Source organism: Leucoraja erinacea, chromosome 1 (genome assembly GCF_028641065.1).
Source record: "Leucoraja erinacea ecotype New England chromosome 1, Leri_hhj_1, whole genome shotgun sequence".
Lineage (NCBI taxonomy): Eukaryota > Metazoa > Chordata > Chondrichthyes > Rajiformes > Rajidae > Leucoraja > Leucoraja erinaceus.
Window position 1 is genome coordinate 116,921,347 of NC_073377.1, and position 23,306 is coordinate 116,944,652.

A 23,306-nucleotide genomic window follows, 5' to 3' on the forward strand; every position below is an offset into this window, starting at 1 on the left:
CAATTCGAGTTGAGACCCTTCTTTCTGAAGAAGATAAAAGAATGGATCGACTGGGTTTATTTTCACTGTAATTTAGAAGGATGAGAGGATATCTTATAGAAACATATATAATTCTTAAGGGATTGGACAGGCTAGATGCATAATAAAATGTTCCCGATGTTGGGGGAGGCCAGAACTAGGGTTACAGTTTACGAATAAGGGGTACACCGTTTAGGACTGATATGAGGAAAAACCTTTTCACCCAGAGAGTTGTGAATCTGTGGACATCTCTGCCATACAAGGCAGTGGAGGCCAATTCACTGGATCATAGCAGAAGGATTTGAGTATAAGAGCAGGGAGGTTCTACTGCAGTTGTACAGGGTCTTGGTGAGACCACACCTGGAGTATTGCGTACAGTTTTGGTCTCCTAATCTGAGGAAAGACATTCTTGCCATAGATGGAATACAGAGAAGGTTCACCAGACTGATTCCTGGGATGGCAGGACTTTATAAAATCATATAAGGTTTATAAAATCATGATGGCATAGACATATGAAGAAAGACTGGATAGACTTGGCTTGTACACGCTGGAATTCAGAAGATTGAGGGGGGATCTTATAGAAACTTACACAATTCTTAAGGGGTTGGACAGGCTAGATGCAGGAAGATTATTCCCGATGTTGGGGAAGTCCAGAACTAGGGGTCACAATTTAAGGATAAGAGGGGGACTGAGATGAGAAAAACATTTTTTACACATAGAGTGGTGAATCTCTGGAATTCTCTGCCACAGAAGGTAGTTGAGGCCAGTTCATTGGCTATATTATCAGGGAGTTAGATGTGGCCCTTGTGGCTAATGGGGTCAGGGGGTATGGAGAGAAGGCAGGGATGGGATACTGAGTTGGATGATCAGCCATGATCATATCGAATGCTCGAAGGGCCGAATGGCCTACTCCTGCACCTATTTTCTATGTTTCCATGTTTCTATCATAATAAATGACCTCATCCTGGATCTATTTTCTCTGTTTCTAAGTCTTCTCCAGTCTGAAGAACGGTCTCAACCCGAAATATCGCCCATTCCTTCTCTCCAGAAATGCTGCCTATTACTCCAGCATTTTCTGTCTATCCTCTTCCTTAAATTTGAAATGCATTGCATCTTCGGCAATGAAGAGGAGAAATAATTGCAGCCAAGTTTTTTGTACAGAGAGCGATAGGTCAACTATCAAAGTAATTCTTCTTCTTCTTGCGTATGGCACAGCCTAAAGTTGTAGGACAACTTGTTCTATTTGATGTTATTTGATTGTGCACGCCGGGTTGATTGCATCCGTCAAAACATGGCGGACCACGCGAAGGTTGCAATCTTCCACCCCATCAAAGTCATTGAGCAGACTTTAATATAGTTTTTAAATTTTCTCTTGGGTAATTGGTTCAATTGTTTTTAGGGATTCAGTGAGTGACTTAAGGACCTGTCCCACTTGGCCGTCATTCGCGTACCATTTACGCGACCTGCTAGTGCGTGTGTAGTGCATGGGTAGCGCGGTATGGGCGCATGGAGTGGCGTGGAGTGGCGTGGAGGAGTGTGGACTTCGTCCTGCACAAAATCTTCGCGAGCCACCGGCCAGTTGCGGAACTGACGGCTAAAGTGGGAGAGACCCAAGACCCTGGCGCGACGCAACGTCTCACCTCCAACAGAAGCAGGCAAACGATCGCCGAGCTCAGCCTGGGACTCACGTCCGTTGCGGATCCGGATCCGCCACTACTCCTACTCCCAGAGTGGGGCCAAGACGATTGGAGATAGACACAAAATGCTGGAGTAAGTCAGCGGGACCGGCAGCATCTCTGGAGAGAAGCAGTGGGTGACGTTTCGGATTGAGACCCTTCTTCCAGACTGAACCCGAAACATCATCCATTCCTTCTCTCCAGAGATGCTGCCGGTCCCGCTGAGTAACTCCTGCATTTTGTGTCTATCTTCAAATGACGTCACGCGCTCCAGACGGCTGCGCGGGCGCATGATGACACGTGCGTCCGTCGTGCGTCAGTCACTACCGGCATATTGAGTAAATGATGGCCCAAGTGTTTTTAACCTTTCCCTAGCACACTCCTCCGTGCCAACGTGCCTGAAAACCACCACTATCATCCCGGTGCCCAAGCAGAAAAACATCAACTCCCTCAATGACTACAGGCCCGTTGCTCTTACATCTGTAGTCTCTAAGTGCTTTGAAAGGCTGGTCTTAGGTCACCTCAAATTATCTCTTCCCCCCCCTCACTCGACCCACACCAGTATGCATATAGGGCTAATGGATCTACAGAGGATGCCATAAACACTGTCCTCCATGCTGCACTACAACACCTAGAGGAGAAGGGGCCATATGTCAGGATGATTTGTGTTGATTACAGCTCAGCTTTTAATACAATCATACCCAGCAAGCTGATCACAAAAATGCTAGACCTTGGCCTCAGCAGTCAACTGTGTCGGTGGATATTGGAATTTCTCAGTGAACGCCCACAGACGGTGAGACTTGGACCCTACACCTCAACATCCCTGACCCTCAGCACAGAAGCACCGCAGGGCTGTGTGCTCAGTCCGCTCCTCTACGCCCTATACACACATGACTGCTTGCCCCAACACCCTGCAAATAGGATCATAAAATTTGCGGACGATACAACCGTGGTGGGGCTCATCTCAAATGGGAACGAGGTCGCCTATAGAGAGGAGGTGCACAGACTTTCTGAGTGGTGTGCTCACAACAATCTCTGAACACTAAAAAGACAAAGGAGATCATCACTGATTTCAGGTGACATAGAGCGGAGCACAGGCCACTGGAGATAGGGGGCGAGGCGGTGGAGAGGGTGCCTAGTTTTAAATTTCTGGGGATCAACATCAGTGAGGATCTTAAATGGTCTGTGAACTCTGCTATATTTGTAAAAAAGGCGCAACAGAGACTTTACTTCCTCAGAACACTGAGGAAGGCCCATCTGTCTGCTAAACTGCTGGAGTCTTTCTACCTGGTTTGGGAACTGTTCAGCAGCTGACAGAGCAGCTCTCCAGAGGGTGATAAAAACTGCCCAGGGTATCATTGGACTCCCCCTGCCCTCTCTGGAGGACATTTACCACTCCAGATGCCGCAGCAGGTCCTGTAATATCATGAAAGACATCACACATCCTTGTCACCACCTTTTCACACTGCTGCCCTCAGGAAAAAGGTACAGGTCGCTAAAGTCACGCACTGCCAGACTCAAGAACAGCTTTTACCCATCAGCAATCTTGGAACTGAACTCTGTCTCGGGAGCGGGTTATGGGGAAGGAGGGGGGTGGGAGACAGTGTTAATTTATGTAAATGTGAATCCATGGGTGGGTTTGGGGAGGGAGGGAGTGTAAAAAGTATGAGTATGTGAATGTTTGAAGTTCTTTTAAATGGAGAGACACAGTAATCTCGTTGTATGTGACACATGCAATGACAATAAAGCATTCTGATTCTGAAGTGGGACAGGCCCTTTAATTTTCTCTGCTGGGCAGGAATCGATTGGAGTGAAATAAGAAAAAAAAACACAATTCTCAATCCATGTCTGTATGTACAATCCACGACTCTACGTAGTCTAACTGGTTCACATGCCTGTAATGGAATATAGAACAATACAGCTCAGGAACAGGTTCTTTGGCTCAAAATGTCTGTGCCAAACTTGATGCCAAGATAAATGAATCTCATTTGCCTGCACCTGATCCATATCCCTCCATTCCCTGCATATCCATGTGCCTATCAGAAAGCTTCGTAAAAATGCCACTATGGTATCTGCCTCAATAACAAACCCCGGATGCATATTCCAGGCACCGACTGCCCTCTGTGCAAAAAAAAATTTACCCCGCACTACTTTATATATGCGTTTCTCACCTTAAAACGATGCCCTCTAGCCCTTGACATTTCTACCATGAGGAAAAGTTTTTGACCGTCTACCTTATCTATGCCTCTTGTAATTTTATATACTTCTACCAGGTCTCCCCCCTCAACTCTATCGTTCATGAGAAAACAATCCAAGTTTGTCCAACCTTATAGCTAATACACTCTAATTCAGGCAGCATTCTGGTAAATCTCTTTTGCACCCTCTACAAAGACGCTACATCCCTTCTGCACACAATACTCTAAATGCGGCCTTGCCAAAGTTGTTTAGAGCTGCATCATGATTTCCTGCCTCTTATACTCTCATACCAACGAGGGGGAACATACCATACACTGCAATACCATATAAGATCAATGATTCAATTGTACTTATCACATACACGTAGGTACGGTGAAATTAATTCTTTGTTTTTGCATACAATACCCCTCCCCACCACCGGTCCTAACATCGCCGAGCCCACTAAAATCGCAGTGAAGTAAAAGGCAAATGCAGATAAAGAAGGTGCAATTCTAACCCAAGGATTTCTTGGTTGGTATAAATAAATGGTTCAAGATCCTAATGTTGTTATCTTTGCTTTCCACAGATTCACCACGTCGATCGTGGTGGTACTCGTGGTACTTATGGATCTGCTGGCTTCTCAGTGCAGTAGGAATCATATGCATCCTAATAGCCCATGAACATTACAGTGTGGATGTCTTAGTGGCCTATTACATTACTACTAGACTCTTCTGGTGGTACCACACCATGGCCAATATCCCGGTGAGGTTCTAGCGCTTCATGGAAATACATTTTCAAGATTATTTTCTGGAATGTCACACTTTCAAGCAAAACGAAACAAATCCTCCATTTTACTGCTTCACTGATCTACATTGTGTCTTCATTTTACTGCTCCAGTGTGAAATCTCTCCAAAGTGAAAGGCCTAGATAGAGTGAATATGGAGCAGATGTTTCCACTGGTGGGAGAAACTAGGATTAGAGGTCATAGCCTCAGAATTAAAGGACGTTCCTTTAGGAAGGAGATGAGGAGGAATTTCTTTAGTCAGAGGGTGGTGAATCTATAGGCCGTCAATAGATATTTTTAATGCAGAGATTGATAGATTCTTGATTACAATACAATACAATATACAACACAATATTTATTCAATGTCATTTGAACCTCATTGAGGCTCAAACAAAACTGTTTCTACAGCCATACAAAAATAAACAATTTCTACAAGACACACAAACAATTCAATTCACACAAACATCCATCACAGTGAATCTCCTCCTTACTGTGATGGAAGGCAAAGTCTTTCCTCTCCCCTGTGTTCCATTTTTCTCCCGATGTTAAAGCACCAGGCGGGCGATGGTAAGTCCCACGGCCGTTAAGGCCGCGCAGGGCGATGTACGGCCCCGCTCCAGGTTTTAATGTCTCAACGGGGAGCCAATGTTGTTCCTTTGTTTAAGAGGGGAAATAGAGATGGAGTCATAGAGTTATACAGTGTGGAAACAGGCCGTTCAACGAAAACATGCCCACACCGGCCAACATGTCCCATCTACACTAGTCCCACCTGCCTGCGTTTAGCCCATATCCCTCTAAACATGTCCTATCCATGTCTGAATGTTTCTTAAACGTTGCATTAGTACCAGTCTCAACTTGGTTGAGGCGTTGAGTATAAGAGTCAGGAAGTCTGGTTGCAACTTTATAAAACTTGGTTAGGCCACATTTGGATTATCGTGTGCAGTTCTGGTCATCTCATTACAGGACGGATGGGGAGGCTCTGGATAGGGTGCAGAAGTTTACCTGAACATTACCCCATCTCCCCACTTGTGCTAGAGTGGAACAAGCTGCCAGAGGAAGTAGATGAGGCAGGAACTATCAAAACGTTTAAGACGTATTTATTCAGGTACATGGATAGAGTAGGCTTAGAACGATATGGCCAAGAGCAGGCAGGTGTAGATGGGGCATGATGGTCTAGTGTAGATGGGGCATGATGGTCAGCATGGGCAAGTTGGGCCGAAGGACCTGTTTCCACGCTGTATGATTCTACCATTGAGCAGTAGAGCACAGGAAGTGGACCTTTAGCCCACCATGTCCGACATGGACATGGTAACGTTTAGGCTAATCTCCTCTGCCTGCACCTGGTCCATATCCCTCCATTCCCTAAATTCTTAAGAGATTGAACAGGCTAGATGCAGGAAGATTGTTCCCAGTGTTGGGGAAGTCCAGAACAAGGGGTCACAGTTTAAGGATGAGAAAAACATTTTTCACACAGAGTGGTGCATCTCTGGAATTCTCTGCCACAGAAGGTAGTTGAGGCCAGTTCATTGGCTATATTTAAGACAGAGTTAGATGTGGCCCTTGTGGCTAAAGGGATCAGGGGTATGGAGAGAAGGCAGGTACAGGATACTGAGTTGGATGATCAGCCATGATCATATTGAATGGCGGTGCAGGCTCGAAGGGCCGAATGGCCTATTCCTGCACCTATTTTCTATGTTTCTACACCCACCACCCTTTGTGTAAAAGAGTCACCTCTCAGGTTTCCGTTAAATGTTTCCCTGCTCAACTTACAACTGTGTTCTCTGATTCTCGATTCCCCTCCTCTGGGCAAAAGACAGTGCTTTTACCCAATCTATTCTTCTCATAATTTTGTACACCTCAATAAGATCACCCCTCATCCTCCTGCGGTCCAAGGAATAAAGTACTAGCCTGATGAACCTCTTGATATAGCTCAGTCCCTCGAGTCCTGGCAACATCTGGTAAATCTTTTCTGAAGATTTACCTTCTACTTGTTCTATCATCTTAGATGTATAATATCCTAAAATAAACTACTTTATTTTCAAAATAGACACAATGTGCTGGAGTAACCCAATGGGCCAGGCAACATCTAGAGAAAAAGGATGGGTGGCGTTTTGGATCGGGACCCTTCTTCAGATTTCTTTTCTCTCTCTCTCTGTGCCTTTTTCTATGGGAAGAAATCCTCACCAAGCAGTGATGACCCCCTTCTCCCGTCTCCATTGGTCCTCCTCCTCTTGGACTCTCCCGGATGACTTTCTACCCTCTGTAGACCTTCTCATTTCTAACTGCCGGTGGGATGTCAAACGTCTTAATTTTTTTTTACCTCCCTTACCTTCTCTAACATCACCCCCTCTGATCGTGCAATAATTTAAAAAAAAGTGAGACTATCTTGTTTGTTCTCCACAGACCTTGAAAACCCCATCACAGACCAATCAGTTTTCCCAGGTCTGGTGGTTCCAGCTTTTCCTTTTCCTTGAGAAGAACGTGCACTCATCGGTTCCGTGCTCCTATGTGTGGCCTATCACCTGGCCTCCAAGCTGCCTGAAGTTGCCATGTTGGAGATACTCCAGGGTTCAGAAATTGTGAAGCACCGACATGGACAGAGTATTGTATTGTTTCCTGCTCCACACTCATCGAAAGAGAAAAAATATATTTTTGCTTTACATTCAGTTCCATCTAATAAATTGATCAAATATTTTTTTCCCCCACAGCTGGAAGATAAGCTTAGGATATCTAAGGTAGTGGGGAACTAATGTTGTGCAAGTTCCATTGGCCTTTTTAATGTGCATTTAACTTCAACCTTAACTACCACAAGAAAGGCATTTGAAATTAAGTAATTACTTGAATCATTCCTAAAGTGTTGCTTGCATGCATGAACCAGAAGATAGGATCTCGACGGATCTTAGCGGCACAATGCTACAGGTGGTAGAGCTTCTGCCTCATAGTGCTAGAGACCCAGGTTCGGTCCTGACAGCGGGTGCTGTCTGCGTGAACTTTACCCATTCTTCCTGTGGCCACGTGGGTTTCTCCCACATCCCAAGGACATGCGGGTTTGTAGTCCTTTTCAAATTGATATCTGCAAAATCGCTCCCTAATATGTAGGGAGGGATAACATAGAACTAATGTGAATGGGTGATCGATGGCTGGCATGGATTCGGTGGGCAGAAGGGCCTGTTTCCATGCTGTATCTATCAATCAATTAATTGATTTAGGTCTCAGCGGTGACCTAGGTTACAAAGATATGCACTCAAATAATCTGCAAATATAGTCCTACCATCATAGAACATGCTACTTGAAAGGCACAGCTGGGTGCTATCTATTCTACTGATTATGATTTAACACATTTATGCAACAAATTATTTTGCACATTATTTCTGATGAAACTGTGAACTTTGAATTACCAGCATAACAGTCCCATCTCCACACAAACTGGGATTCCATCATGACTGATTTGTCGTTTCAAAGCATGCAGTATATGCCAAAGAAAAGGCAAAAAATGAACAGAACGAGGGGTTTCGGTCTGGAAAAGCTGCTTTCTCTTTTCATTCTGAATATGCAACAAGGAAAATAAGGTTTGTAGGCTCCTCCCTGCCAAAGGCTTACATGTTAATGCACTACAGAAATTCTCAGTTCAGATAGGAGAAAACACAGTTGACTTTAGTGCCATTGATTGAGGCTAAGGGAGGCATCAGGCAGCAGACTCCTGATTGCTATGGAAGGACTGATGGTAGAATCGTGCAAAGGCAAATGTTGGGGCCGGCCTGTGATGCCTTTGCTGCTGCTCTCACTTTTAAATGCTTGCAAGCCAGACTTGCAAGTGAAATAAGCAATTTGGCTGAGTTCTGCAGAACTGCCTGGTGGCTGTTTCTTAGTATGGAATCACAACTTTTTAGTTGGAAAGATGAAAGTGAGGGGGAGAAGTGGGTGGGAGGAAATGTCCTTCATCAAATGTAGGTCAGTACAATCCGCGGTGATTCATTTTTACAGATCAACACACAGTTGAAGATGAGGTTCAGAAACAATTGTTAGTTGATATTCAATAGTTAAACGCTGACAGCAGTTGCATTGTTTAATTTTGAAGTTTATTATCTAATACCTGCAGTGGTCAGGACATTTTTTGATGTTTGTCTTCAATATTTGGAGTTTTCCTTTTATCAGCTAAATTCCATTGACTAAAATTTGATTTTTGCAACTTGTTTTCATCCAAATCACTGCCCACTGTGAAAGTAATGTATTTATATATTTACCCCACTTTCAGTAAAAGAGAACAAACACATACAACGCGTTATAAAAATCAGTGTTGCAAATATATTAAATCTACAAAGCATTATTTTTCTTAATTAATTCATATTACCAAGTGTTAGTCCATATGATCATTCCTTGAAAGGATAGACCATCTTTGCTAAATCTTACTGGTGCCAAATATCTGTTATCCTTACAAATAAAGTTTTTGCACAATGTAAAATAAATATTGAAGATAGACGCAAAGTGCTGGAGTAACTCAGCGGGTCAGGCAGCATCTCTGGGGAAAAAGGATGAGTGACGTTTCGGGTCGAGACCTTTCTTCAGACTGAAAGTAGAGGCAAGGGAACTGGAGGTAAAGAAAAAGGCCAGATGCAGGACCGGCAACCAATGGCTAAGGAAGGGTGGAGCCCATAATGGACCATTGTTGGCTGGGGAAGAGGTAATGACCAAGCGATACAAGGCTGCGGAAAGTGGAACTAGTAGGATGACTAGAGTGGGGGAGGGAATGCAGAAGTTACTTCAAATTAGAGAAATCAGAATTGATATTGTTGGGTTATAAGCTCCCCAAATGAAATGAATATTGCTGCTTACTCTTGAGTTGAGAGCAACCACATTCCTTTTTTGGTGAAAAGGTAGGTTCCTGCTAGTGGAGAGGCTGCAGTTGTTTCATGAGCAGCCATTTGCATCTCTACCTAGTCCTTCAGTTATTGCCTGAAGAAGTATGCATTGATAAAGCAAAAATGAAGAAAGGTTTTCCACCGGTCAATCAGAATAAGTAAAGCATGTCTGCGAGCCTTCTCCCTCTCCCCCCTAAAACACACCAACATTTAGTTGATAAACCTCTCTCCAGGAATTTAGACTTTCTTTAGACTTTAGAGATACAGCGCAGAAACAGGTCCTGCCCATGAGTCCGTGCCGACCAGCGATCGCTCCGTACGCGAGCACGATCCTACACACGAGGAACAATTCACAATTTTTTTGCCGAAGTCAATTAACTTACAAATCTGTACGTCTTCGTTGTGTGTGTGAGGAAAATGGAGCAACCGAGAAAACCCATGCGGTCAGTCACGGAGAACGCACAAACACTATACAGCCAGCACCCGTAGTCAGGATTGAACCCGGGTCTCTGGTGCTGTGCCACTGTGCCACCCTAATTAATGGAGCAACATTTGATAATCTTTCCTCTACTCCCTCAGGCAGACAATTTTGACAATATCCAATGGGAGATCCTTCGAATGATCTTCTCAAATTCCATGCACCTATGGAGATATTTTCCATTCACATGCTTCAGAGCTGTTCTGTTGGAAAGGGAAGTCTCGATATACTTATTTGTATGTCACAGTCAACTCTTGATTCAATTGATTGGAAGGATACCTTGAAATTGGCCCCTTTATAGAATGGTAAGGGCGGCACAGTGGCGCAGCTAGTGGAGCTGCTGCCTCACAGTGCTAGAGACCTAGAATCGATCCTGACCATGGGTGTTGTCTGTGTGGAGTTTGCATGCTCTCCCTATGACTGCATGGGTTTCTTCAGAATGCTCTGGTTTCCTCCCACACCCCAAAGGGTTTGTAGGTTGATTGGCTGCTGTAAATTTCCCTTTAGTGTATGGATGAATGGATGAGAGTGCAATATAGAATTGTGTGAATGGTTAATGGTTGATGTGGATTCAGTGGGCCGATAGGCCTGTTTCCATTCTGTATCTTTCAATGATTCAATGGTTTGCAGCTTTCATTCAGCTGCAGTGCCGAAGAAAGAATTAAGTTGAATCACTAAATTACCTCCATTCCCTAGGGTTGAACTCTAAGCCATTGTAACAAAGATGACATGGATAGGACAGGTTAAGAGGGATATGGGCCAAATGCAGGCAGGTGGGATTAATGTAGATAGGACATGTTGGTAGGTGTGGGAAAATTGGGCCTGTTTCCAAGCTGTACGACTCGATGAATGTAGCATACAGACAAAAAAAAACCAAAGTGCTAAAGGAACAGTGAGTCAGGCCTCTGTGGAGGAAATATTCCACCATTTTGTTTTTGTTGAAAATCACAGCATCAGCAGTTTCTTGTGTCTCCACAACAATTCAGACATTTTCCTTTTGAACAATGTAATATTTGTAGATATATTTCTTATTTTAAGAATGTAGATAATTCTAGAGGCCTTTAAGATTTGATTTGAACGTCCGTACAGATTGCACTTGGCTCTCATTACCTAAACGTTTTGCAATCTAAATTCAGGTTGTACAAAGAATTGAAGAAATGTAAAGTTTACTAGGGATACAATCATTGGTATTTTTATTACTAATAAATGCTGCTTTTATATCGGAATAATTGTTTTTTATTAACTTCTTGTAAGTTAGCCTTAATCTCTGTATATACACACCATACAATGATATATTTCTAGACCTAATTTGTCACACAAAATATTTCAATAATTGTGTACAATTAGAGTAAAAATATTCGATTATTACAAATGATTTTCTTTGTTGGTAATTATTATTACTTATGACTTAGTTATTTCAACGGTGACATAGCCAGTAGTCGCTGCCTCAGATCGCCAGAGACCCGGGTTCGATGATGGCCTGTGTGGAGGTGGGGAGTGGCTGAGAGCGTGGAATAACATAGAACTAGTTGTTCTATGCATAACTTGGGTGATATAGTGGCACAGCTTTAGCGTTGCTGCCTTATGGCACAAGACACCCTGGTTCGATCTTGACGAGTGGTGTCTGTACCGTCTCCCTATGAATGCGTGGGTTTTCTCCGGGTGCTCCGGCTGGTCACTCTCAGCCACTCCCCACCTCCACACCAGTTGGTCGGCGTGGGCATGTTCGCTACACCGACCAACATGTCCCATCTACACTCGTCCAACCTGCCAGTGTTTGTCCCATATCCCTCCAAGCCTGTCCTATCCATGTACCAGTCTACATTTACTTTGCAATTTCTGGTGCCCCTCAGTGTATCTGAAGAGTGGAACCATGGAGAGTCCCAATCAATACCTGACTGTTCATTTCCCTCCACGGATGCTGCTCGACCAGCTGAGTTCCTCCAGCAGATTGTTTGTTGCTCCAGATTCCAGCATCTGCAGTCTCTTGTGCCTCCCGAACCTCAGCACTCCTTGTTTAAAAACAAATTCTAAAGATGCTATGTTCCTGTTGTTTCTCTTTATCCTGAAGACCAAGTACTCAGCCACCAATAGACAGCATTGATGCCTAACAGAACATAGGAACAGGCCGTTCAGCCCATAATATCTGCACTGAACATGATGACAAGTTAAATTGATCTTCTTTGCCTGCTCATGATCCATATGGTTCTATTCCCTTCCTGTCCATGTGCCCATCGAAAAGTTTCTTAAATGCCTCTGTAAATTGCTCGTTCGATGCTTCCCCCCAGTCTAGTTTCAGTCAAAAATCACTGTCAAGCACTTGCGCATCTAAATTTTATTTTGACAAAACACAATTACAGTTCCCACTACTGTACCTACCCACTGCGCGTTTGATCCTCGTATCTGCCTGATCAAGCCCTCTAGGCCTCGCTCAAACAGAGAGGTCACGCAGTCCCAAGCGTTCTGCCAGAAGATCGACACAGGACCTCGTGGGAGCGGACTTTTATAGATCCCCGAACCTCGAGGGGCCGTACCACATGGGGGTGGTCTCTTTACAATCCAATAACAGATATTGATTAACCCCACACATGAGACATTTCCCTAACCCAATAATACAGTGGCTAGCACATTGTATTTGAAAGAAAGTTCCAGAAGGAAACAAACAAGAATAAACATTGAAATATGTGCCCTGAGAATCAAACAATTTCTTCAAGACTCAACAGGTCGACCAATCATCGATTAACAGGATGACCGTCTCGCAACATTATTTATACTATCTACAATCCAGCGATCCAATCGAAATGATGCATTTAAGATTCGTTTGCAAAACTACTATACATTTTTATCAATTTAAGAGAAACAGGGAGAACATCTGGACCCCTCATCATCCTTCATACCAGTCTGAGACTAGACTGGCTGGCGCCATTCAAAGCCTGTAAAGTTCAGCTGACAAGGATTAAGTAATTCTGACAAGTGTAGGGATCCTCGCATTTAATGGTGTCTTTAATTTGGCCAATATTAACATTCTCCCGTTTTATCATTCATGATAACGCTCATCATAAATGATAACTCCAGAATACAATGATGACTGCTATACTTTAACAATGTTCTAACAAGTAGATGTTGATGTAGATTCTCAGAATTTCATCGAGCTTCCCGAGTTTTCGTGGGCGTAGCTCCATGATTTCTGTCTGATGAGACTTCACCTCCCGAGTTTTCATGGGCGCGAATCGCATCCATCAATCTTGATAGTCCATTGGTCCTTGATTCGTAATTGAGTGGAGAATTTCTAAGAAAACCTGGGAGGAAACAAGTTAACCACTGATAACTTCACTAATACTTTTACAATGATGAAGATGCACCCAAGCATTTCTTCCCTCTACTTTTACTGCTGTCGGAATCATTAGAAGAACTTGGTACGGTCCTTCCCAACAAACTTCTGATCCTTTCCTTACCCAATTCTTCACTAGAGACATAGTCTCCAGGTTTTACTTTAATGGGAGTTACTAATGAAGGCATATCCTCATAGGCTGCTCTCACTCTACAATGTAAATCCCTTAAGGCTCTTGTCAAGGCTAAGATATAGTCGGTCATCTATGCAGTCATATGGTGGAAATTTTCATCGCATTTTGGTTCCAAGGGGTTTTTTAGGGTCTACCGTAAATAATTTCTGCTGAGCGTAATTTAGATTTCCCTGCAAGCGTGACTCTCATCCGAAATAGTGCTATTGGGAGTAATTTAATCCATCCAAGCCCAGTCTCCATCTTTAATTTAGTTTTAAGTGTCTGGTTTGACCTTTCTACAAGTCCAGCAGCCTGTGATCGATAAGTACAGTGTAATTGCTGCTGGATCCCCAGCTGTTCACAAAATTATTTATTGATTTGTCCAATAAAGTGTGGACCGTTATCTGAGCTAAGTCGAATGGGAATGCTGAATCTAGGGACAATTTCTCTCATTAGCTCCTAGACAACAGTAGCCGCTTTATTGTCAATGGTTGGATATGGGATATTATTGTCAAGGGAAGCACCGATTCAGGACTTACCTGAAGTTTATCTGGACTTTATCTTGTCTGAACATCTGGTCGCCCACAGCGGCGGCTGCGGAGGGTTGAGGTGTCGACCACGGGGGAAAATGGAGGAGGACTGGCCAAATTTTGTGCCTTCCACCACAGAGATGAATGCTGTGGTGGATGTTTATGTTACATTTTTATTGTGTTTTTGTGAGTTCTTTTTTTAATTGTACAGCTGCTGGCAAATTCATTTCACTTGCACTTTATGTGCAAGTGACGAATAAAACTGATATTGATTGATATTGAATCGATTGGACCCTTTCCCAAGCCCACGAATGATCGATCCACTCCGACTAACGAAGTGCTGAAACCCGATGTGAAAAATGCACAGTGGACCCGATTTCTGTGCTCGCGATCGAAACAGCTCAACACCCTTGATCGCAAACTTGTGTTTGGGGGTCCATTGAGATGCCGGACGAGCCTCCAATGTAAATTGCTCGTTCTAAGCTTCCCCTCAGTCTAGCTACAGTCAAAAATCAGTGAGTCAAGCACTTGCGCATCTAAATTTAATTTTGACAAAACACAATTACAGTCCCCACTACTGTAAATAACCACCACGGGTTCGATCCTTGTATTTGCTTGGCCAAGCCCTCCTAGCCTCGCTTAAACAGAGACACTCAGAAGGTCCCGCAGTCCCAACTCCCAGAAGATTGACACAGGAGAGAGCGGACTTTTATAGGTCCCCAAACCTTGAGGGGCTGAACCACATGGGGGTGGCCTCTTTACAATCCAATAACAGATATCGATTAACCCTGTACATGACAGATATTTCCCTAACCCAATAATACAGTGGCTAACACATTATATTTGAAAGAAATTCCAGAAGGAAGCAAACAAGAATAAACATTGAAACGTGTCCTGAGATTCAAACAGTTTCTCCAAGGCTCAACAGTTCGACCAATCATCGATTAACAGGATGACCGTCTCGCAACATTATTTACACTATTTACAATGCTTTTGCAGCGATCCAATCGAAATGATGCATTTAAGGTTCGTTTGCAAAACTGCTATACATTTTATCAATTTAAGAGAAACAGGGAAAACACATGGACCCCTCACCATCCTGCATACCATTCTGAGCCTAGACTGGCTGGTGTCATTCAAAGCCTGTAAAATTCGGCTGACAAGTGTTAAGTAATTCTGACAAGTGCAGGGATCCTCCATGTTATGGTGTCTTTAATTTGGCCAATATTAACACCATGAGGTGCTCGCATATTTTTGTTTTTAAAAAAACTCGTCCGTACATCATATCTTTATACTTTTAAAACTCTGTGTGTGTGTGTGTCGTTTTGCCTTTGAAACGTATTTCCCCGAAAACGAGACGCAAAAACGCGGAGATTTTCACATATTTCGGTAGGGATTTAATTTATGATTTCAGAAATCCGCTCCTCTCTAAATTTGCTCAATTATTTCCCCAGATTTTGAATACAATTGTTCACAGAATTCACTTAAAAAAAATAATCACCATTTGCCAGCTGCTGACATCACAATGCCCACATAACAAGGCCCACCTGCCTCTCTCCCCTCCCCCTCCTCTCTCTCTCTCTCCCCTATCTCCTCTCTCTATCTCTCTCTCCCTCACCCATCTCTACCCTACTCTCTTCTCTCTCCCTCTCCATCCCCCTTCTCTCTCGCATTCTCCTCTCCCCTCTCTCCCCATCTCTCCACCCTCCCTCTCATCCCCCCCCTCTTTCCCTCCCTCCCTCTCTCTCTCCCCCTTCCTCTCCCAACCCACTGCCCTCCCTCCCCAAATCCCTCCCCTCCACCCCTCCCCTACCCCCTTCCCTCCACCCCCTCCCCTATCCCCTTCCCTCCACCTCCCCCTCCCTTCCCCCACCTCTCTCCCTCCCTTCCCCTCTCCCCTTCCCCCCTCTCAGCCCCCCTTTACCCCCTCTCTCTCCTCCCCTCTCTCCTCCCGCTCTCTCTCTCTCTCCTCCACCACCCTCCCTCGTCACCCACCCTCCCTCTCCTCCTCTGCACCCCCCCCCCCCCTTTTCCTCTGTCTCTTGCCCTTCTGTCCCTGCCTCTCTCTCTGTTTCTCCCCACTCTCTCTCTGTCCTCACTCTCCCGAAGCGACAGCGAGTTGGGGGCTATGTGTCAGTGGATAGGGCGGTTATGGGGTAAAAGGAGAAAATTAGGAATATTAATATAATATCAAAGGAGGTAGTTAGTGTGTGTGTGGGGGTGGTTAGTGTGTGTGGCCCCGCCCCCCCCCCCCCCCCCCCCCCCGCTCCGCAAACGCCCGTTGGGGGAACAGACCCAACGGGTCCGCACTTGGTCTAGTATCAATTAAAACTGTGTGTGTGTGTGTGTGTTATTTTGCCTTTGAAACGTTTTTCCTCGAAAACCAGATGCCGAGACGGGGACATTTTTAAGTATTTCAGTAGAGATTTTCCCTGTGAGCTTAGAAATCCACTCCTCTGTACCTTTGGTACATTATTTTCCTGACTTTTTAAATGAAAATTGTTGACAAATCTGACCTTTTTTTAAAATCTGACCGCTGCCCAGCTGCTGACATTCCAATAACAGTGATTTTTTAACATCTTCTGGTAGAAGTTTTCCTTATGATTTCAAAAATGCACTCCCCAATAAATTTGGTCCATTATTTCCCGAGATATTTATTAAAATTTATCACCAAACTGACATTTAAAAAAAATATTAAGCTTGCCCAGCTGCTAACCTCACAATGGCTTTCCACCTGGCCCAACTTCCCTCCTGGCCCCGCCCGGCCCTGTTCCCCACCTGGCTCCTGGCCCTAGTCCCCCCAGCCTGCCAGATTGGTGATTCCATTGTTTTTTAATTTAATTTAATTACATCTCACTTAACATTACTAATTCTTAACAGTTTTTTAAAAATAAATTTGCTGTCTTCATTGACTGCTTAGATCGGACCCGCTGTGTGTGTGTGTGTGTGTGCGTGTGTGGGGTGGGGGAGGTTAGTGTGTGTGGTTCAGGTTCCTCCCCTGAATTCCATAGAGCTGCCGACAGCTTTCGTGCATGAGAAGCGCACACTTCATTTCCAGAACATTCTGAACGCGTGACGCACGGTTGCATTTCGCTCTCTCTCTCTCCCCATCTCTCTCTCCCCATCTCTCCCCTCTCTCTCTCCCTCCTCTCTCTCTCTCTCTCTCTCTCTCTCCTCTCCTCTCTCTCTCTCTCTCTCTATCTCTCTCTCTCTCTCTCTCTCTCTCCCTCTCTCTCTCTCTCCCTCCTCCCCTCCTCTCCCCTACCCCCCTTCTTCCCTCACCCTCCCCGCCCTCCCCTAACCCCACTTCCCTCCAACCCATCCCCTCCCACCTCCCTCCCCTCCCTTCCCCCCCCACCTCTCCCCCTCCCTTCCCCCCCACCTCTTCCCCTCCCTTCCCCCCTCCCCGCTTCCCTTTCCCCCCTCTCCCCCCTCTCCCCCCCCTCTCTCTTCCCCTCTCTCCCCTCCCCTCTCCTCCCATCTCTCTCACCCCTCTTTCCCCCCCCCTAACCCCCCTCCCTCTCTAGATGTGCCTGCGAGTTGTGGGCTATGCGTCAGTGGACAGGGCGGTTATGAGGTAAAAGGAGCAAATTAATAATATTAATATAATATCAAGGGGGGTAGTTAGCGTTTGTGTGGGGAGATAGTTAGTTAGTGTGTATGACGCCGCATGCCACCCCCCCACCTCCCCCCACTACCATACATTGGGGGACCAGACCTAACGGGTCTGCACTTGGTCTAGTCTCCTTTAAACTTTGCCTCTCTCACTTTAACGTTGACCCTATCCCCTTATTCTGTGATTATATTTAACTAGGTATGTTAACACAAAGTTTGGCAAGTCTTTCTCCAATCGTTGCTGCCGAGTAATGCTGGAAACAGTTGTGAAACAAGAAAAAATGATTAAAAGCCAGTGATCTTTCCATGTGCTCCATAAAATGCTACTTGACCTGCTGTGTTACTCTATCACTTTGTGTCATTTTATAATGCAAAACTAATTTTGCTCAGTGACAGAATAAGGTGGAATATAGCACTAATATAACTGCAGTAACTTGAGCATAGCAAAATGCATTCATCAACATAAAGCCTCTCAGTTACGATCATGCTTCTTTTCATTTTAAAAAGTAATTATTTTGCTCTCAGCAATTTTAGAAAAGCCATTGCACAGCATTTCTGGGTTTCTCAAATGTATGGAAACTCCAAGAAGCCTCCTCCATTGACTGGAATTTAATTGTGCACTAAATGATCTAATTGTGCAACTTTGTAAATGGGAGGCAGCAACTGAATAAAGAGATGACCAGCAGTTCACCAGCAATCTGTCACAAATGGGTGAGGGAGGGGGAGGTCATTTTTTTGGCCAATCCCCACCTCTGTCCTACCCTCCTGAAGGAGGTGATTTAAATTATGATCTGTTTCTTGAGTATAAGAGCCAGGAAATCATGTTGCAGGCAGCTTTAAGCACTGGGGTGGCACAGTGGCAAAGTAGTCGGGTTGTTGCCTTATGGGCCTGTCCCACTGTACGAGGTAATTCAAGAGGTCTCCCCCTGATTCGAACTCAGAGAATGTCTGAAACGGGTCTGTAGGAGTTCATGGATGTCTCGTAGCAGCTCGTACGAGTCAAAAGTAACAATTTTTTTCATCACAAGTATTTTTTTACTCGTGGACATTTTTCAGTGTTGCAAAAAAGTCACGAGTTTACCGGATTTCCTGAGTGCCTACCGTTACGCGTACGAGCCGCTACGAGACATCCACGGACTCCTACGGACATTCCCCGAGGTTGAATCTGGGAAAACTCAGGAGAACTCCCGAATTTCTTCATACAGTGGGACAGACCCTAAACAACGCCAGACACCCAGGTTCAACCCTGACTGCAGGGGGTGTCTGTGTGGAGTTTGTACATTCTCCGTGATCATGTGGGTATTCTCCAAGGGCTCTGTTTTCCTCCCACATTACATAGAAACATAGAAAATAGGTGCAAGAGTAGGCCATTCGGCCCTTCGAGCATGCACCGCCATTCAATATGATCATGGCTGATCATCCACCTCAGTATCCTGTACCTGCCTTCTCTCCATACCCCCTGATCCCTTTAGCCACAAGCGCCACATCTAACTCCCTCTTAAATATAGCCAATGAACTGGCCTCAACTACCTTCTGTGGCAGAGAATTCCAGAGATTCACCACTCTCTGTGTGAAAAATGTTTTCATCATCTCTGACCTAAAATATTTCCCCCTTATCCTTAAACTGTGACCCCTTGTTCTGGACTTCCCCGACATCGGGAACAATCTTCCTGCATCTAGCCTGCCCAACCCCTTAAGAATTTTGTAAGTTTCTATAAGATTCCCCCTCAATCTGCTAAATTCTAGCGAGTACAAACCAAGTCTATCCAGTCTTTCTTCATATGAAAGTCCTGACATCCTAGGAATCAGTCTGGTGAACCTACTCTGTACTCCCTCTATGGCAATAATGTCCTTCCTCAGATTTGGAGACCAAAACTGTACGCAATACTCCAGGTGTGGTCTCACCAAGACCCTGTACAACTGCTGTAGAACCTCCCTGCTCCTATACTCAAATCCTTTTGCTATGAATGCTAACATACCATTCGCTTTCTTCACTGCCTGCTGCACCTGCATGCCTAACTTTAATGACTGGTGTACCATGACACCCATGTCTCGTTGCATCTCCCCTATTCCTAATCGGCCACCATTCAGATAATAGTCTACTTTCCTGTTTTTGCCACAAAAGTGGATAACCTCACATTTATCCACATGATACTGCATCTGCCATGCATTTGCCCACTCACCCAGCCTATCCAAGTCACCTTGCAGCCTCCTAGCATCCTCCTCACAGCTAACACTGCCCCCCAGCTTCGTGTCATCCGCAAACTTGGAGATGTTGCATTCAATTCCCTCGTCCAAATCATTAATATATATCGTAAATAGCTGGGGTCCCAGCACTGAGCCTTGCAGTGCCCCACTAGTCACTGCCTGCCATTGTGAAAAGGACCCGTTTACTCCTACTCTTTGCTTCCTGTCTGCCAGCCAGTTCTCCATCCACATCAATACGGAACCCCCAATACCGTGTGCTTTAAGTTTGTATACTAATCTCTTATGTGGGACCTTGTCGAAAGCCTTCTGAAAGTCCAGATATATCACATCCACTGGTTCTCCCTTATCCACTACTAGTTACATCCTCAAAAAATTCTATAAGATTCGTCAGACATGATTTACCTTTCATAAATCCATGCTGACTTTGTCCAATGATTTCACCACTTTCCAAATGTGCTGCTATCCCATCTTTAATAACTGATTCTAGCAGTTTCCCCACTACCAATGTTAGACTAACTGGTCTGTAATTCCCCGTTTTCTCTCTCCCTCCGGTTTTAAAAAGTGGGGTTACATTAGCTACCCTCCAATCCTCAGGAACTACTCCAGAATCTAAAGAGTTTTGAAAAATTATCACTAATGCATCCACTATTTCTGGGGCTACTTCCTTAAGTACTCTGGGATGCAGCCTATCTGGCCCTGGGGATTTATCGGCCTTTAATCCATTCAATTTACCTAACACCACTTCCGGGCTAACCTGGATTTCACTCAGTTCCTCCATCTCATTTGACCCCCGGTCCCCTGCTATTTCCGGCAGATTATTTATGTCTTCCTTAGTGAAGACAGAATCAAAGTAGTTATTCAATTGGTCTGCCATATTATGGTCACTCTTGCCCAAGGGGCTACGCACAACAAGACTGCTAACTAACCCTTCCTCATTACTCAATACCCAGTCTAGAATAGCCTGCTCTCTCGTTGGTTCCTCTACATGTTGGTTTAGAAAACTAACCCGCATACATTCCAAGAAATCATCTTCCTCAGCACCCCTGCCAATTTGATTCACCCAATCTATATGTAGATTGAAGTCACCCATTATAACTGTTTTACCTTTGTTGCACGCATTTCTAATTTCCTGTTTGATGGCATCCTCAACTCCACTACTACTGTTAGGTGGCCTGTACACAACGCCCACTAGCGTTTTCTGCCCCTTAATGTTTCGCAGCTCTACCCATATCGATTCCACATCCTCCAAGCTAATGTCCTTTTCTATTGCATTAATCTGCTCTCTAACCAGCAAGGCTACTGTAGATGAGATATGCATGTGCCTTTAATATAGTTACCTCATCACTACTAACCACTCCCCATATCACAAGTATAATTACAACCTCCCCATCCACATATCGCTCTCTAGTTTCCGTGACAGACCACGTACAGCTAGTGCTCTTTGTATAAAATACAGTATGAATAAAATGAAGTAAAGTTACAGTGTGTCACTAACACTTCTTTACATGGTGTCATACCTCGTACCTTTGCGCCTCCTGTTTATCGGTTTATTATTTAATTTTGCCCCAGTTTTCTGTTCCCCCTCCCCCTCTCATTTCCTCGTTATGGCCACTTCTTGCCGCAAGCCCGATGTGCTCGTTTTCGATTCAGACATTGCCCATCGATGGGATGTCTTTAGACGTGACTTCGACCACTATGTCACAATCGCTCATCCTGCCGCCACCCCTGAAGTCAAAGCTTCTCTACTTCTCAACCTGGCTGGTCCCGATGCCCTGGCTCGGTCAGACTTCTTCGTCTACGCTGCGGGTGAATCTGCTCGGGACCCGGTATGTTTATTGGCTAAGTTTACCGCGATTTGCGACATTCCCTCTAACTGCATTTTAGAACGTTTTAAACTGTTCGGGCGGCGTCAGCACCCTGGTGAATCTGCCGAGAATTATGTCGCTGCACTGCGACACCTGGCCAGGCAGTGCCGCCTTGACACGCTGACCCCCGAGGAACTGACCAGGGACCTTCTGGTTTACGGTCTCTGCGATGAAAAGCTCAGGGCTGAACTTTTGCGCAAGCCCGACCTGTCTTTTAACGAGGCCATGCATGCCTGCCGTTTAGCCGAAGCTGTCACCTCGGCGGTGTCACCGGCTGATCAGGACATTAATTTTGCCAGCGTTACCAGCCGTCGGCAGAACACGACCCCGCCACGACCCCCGTGGTCCGGCACTGCTCCCGGGGGACGCGCCCTGCAAAGGTGCCCCAATTGTAACTTTGCCACTCATCAGTACAATGTATGCCCTGCTTTAGGCAAAACGTGCAATTACTGCAAGAAACTGAACCATTTTTCTGCTGCCTGCCGTTCCTGTGGGAAGCCTGCTGCTGCTCCAAGGCGTATGTTAAACAACTTGGAGCAAGCTGATAGTGAGCCCGGTTCCCAGTACCATATCAACGAACTCCCTGTGTCTGAATCTGGGTCCTCTCAGGGGAGACCAGCATATTTTCTCTGTTGGATGCACCTGCTGTGATAACAGACCCTTCAGTTTGTGTAACTGTGAACAACTCGACCTTCACCGCTAAGATTGATACGGAGCTGTTGCAAATGTTATGTCAACAAGCCTCTTCAGAAAGATAAGGACTAATGAGCAAGTTACTTCTGATCGCTCCACTTTACATGCCTACGGGGGAGGGGTGCTTGTTCCTGTGGGAAAGGCAACCCTGTGCTGCAAGATACTGGAAACCTCTCGGCCCCTCACTTTCTATCTTCTCGATTCCAACTGCATTACCCTGTTGGGCATCCAAGCATGCCAGGACTTGGGCCTGGTCTCCTTCCACCGTGACATCCACAAGGTGCAGGCCCTAATGGACCCGTTGACTGAATATCCTGACCGCTTTGATGAAGAACTGGGCAAGCTGCCCTGCCACTACAAGATTGTAGTCGACCGCAAGGTCGAGCCAGTGGTCCATGCGCCACACCGTGTTTCCTTCGCCATGAAGGACAAAGTAGAATCAACGCTGCACAGCATGGTAAAAAAGGCGGTCAGCGAACCCACCAGGTGGGTCTCCACCATGGTTGTTGCCGCGAAAAAGGACAAAAGCGAAATGCGCATTTGCATCAACCCCAAAGACCTAAACCTTGCCATCAAACGCCCGCACTACCCCATGAGAACAGTAGAGGACGTCGCTGCACAGGTTGGTCCAGCCACAATCTTTTCTGTCCTCGATGCCAAGAGCTCCTTCTGGCAGATACCGCTTGACGAGCAGTCCTCAGACCTGACAACTTTCAGCACCCCCTTCGGCAGATTTAAGTTCCTCAGAATGCCATTCGGAATCAACTCTGCCAGCGAGGTGTTCCAACGGACAATGGAGCAGCTGTTTGCCGGTCTACCGTGTGCCATCATCGTTGACGACATCCTGGTCTACGGCAAGGATGTCGCTGAGCACGACTTCAACCACCGCCAAGTCCTAGACC

General features: G+C 45.3%; 1 protein-coding gene across 3 annotated transcripts in view; it reads left to right on the forward strand.

Moving 5' to 3' along the window:
- Window positions 1–11,667, forward strand: part of sgms2a (sphingomyelin synthase 2a) — a 117,237-nt gene extending 105,570 nt beyond the window's left edge. For 2 of the 3 annotated variants that reach the window (XM_055641894.1, XM_055641904.1), the window contains exons 4-5: window positions 4,456–4,631; window positions 7,057–11,667. In XM_055641894.1, the coding sequence (XP_055497869.1) occupies window positions 4,456–4,631; window positions 7,057–7,236 (356 nt within the window). In that variant the 3' untranslated portion in view covers window positions 7,237–11,667. The remainder of the gene's footprint in view (window positions 1–4,455; window positions 4,632–7,056) is intronic. The other variant, XM_055641886.1, reaches the window with a different exon arrangement.
- The last annotated feature ends 11,639 nt before the right edge of the window (window positions 11,668–23,306 follow it).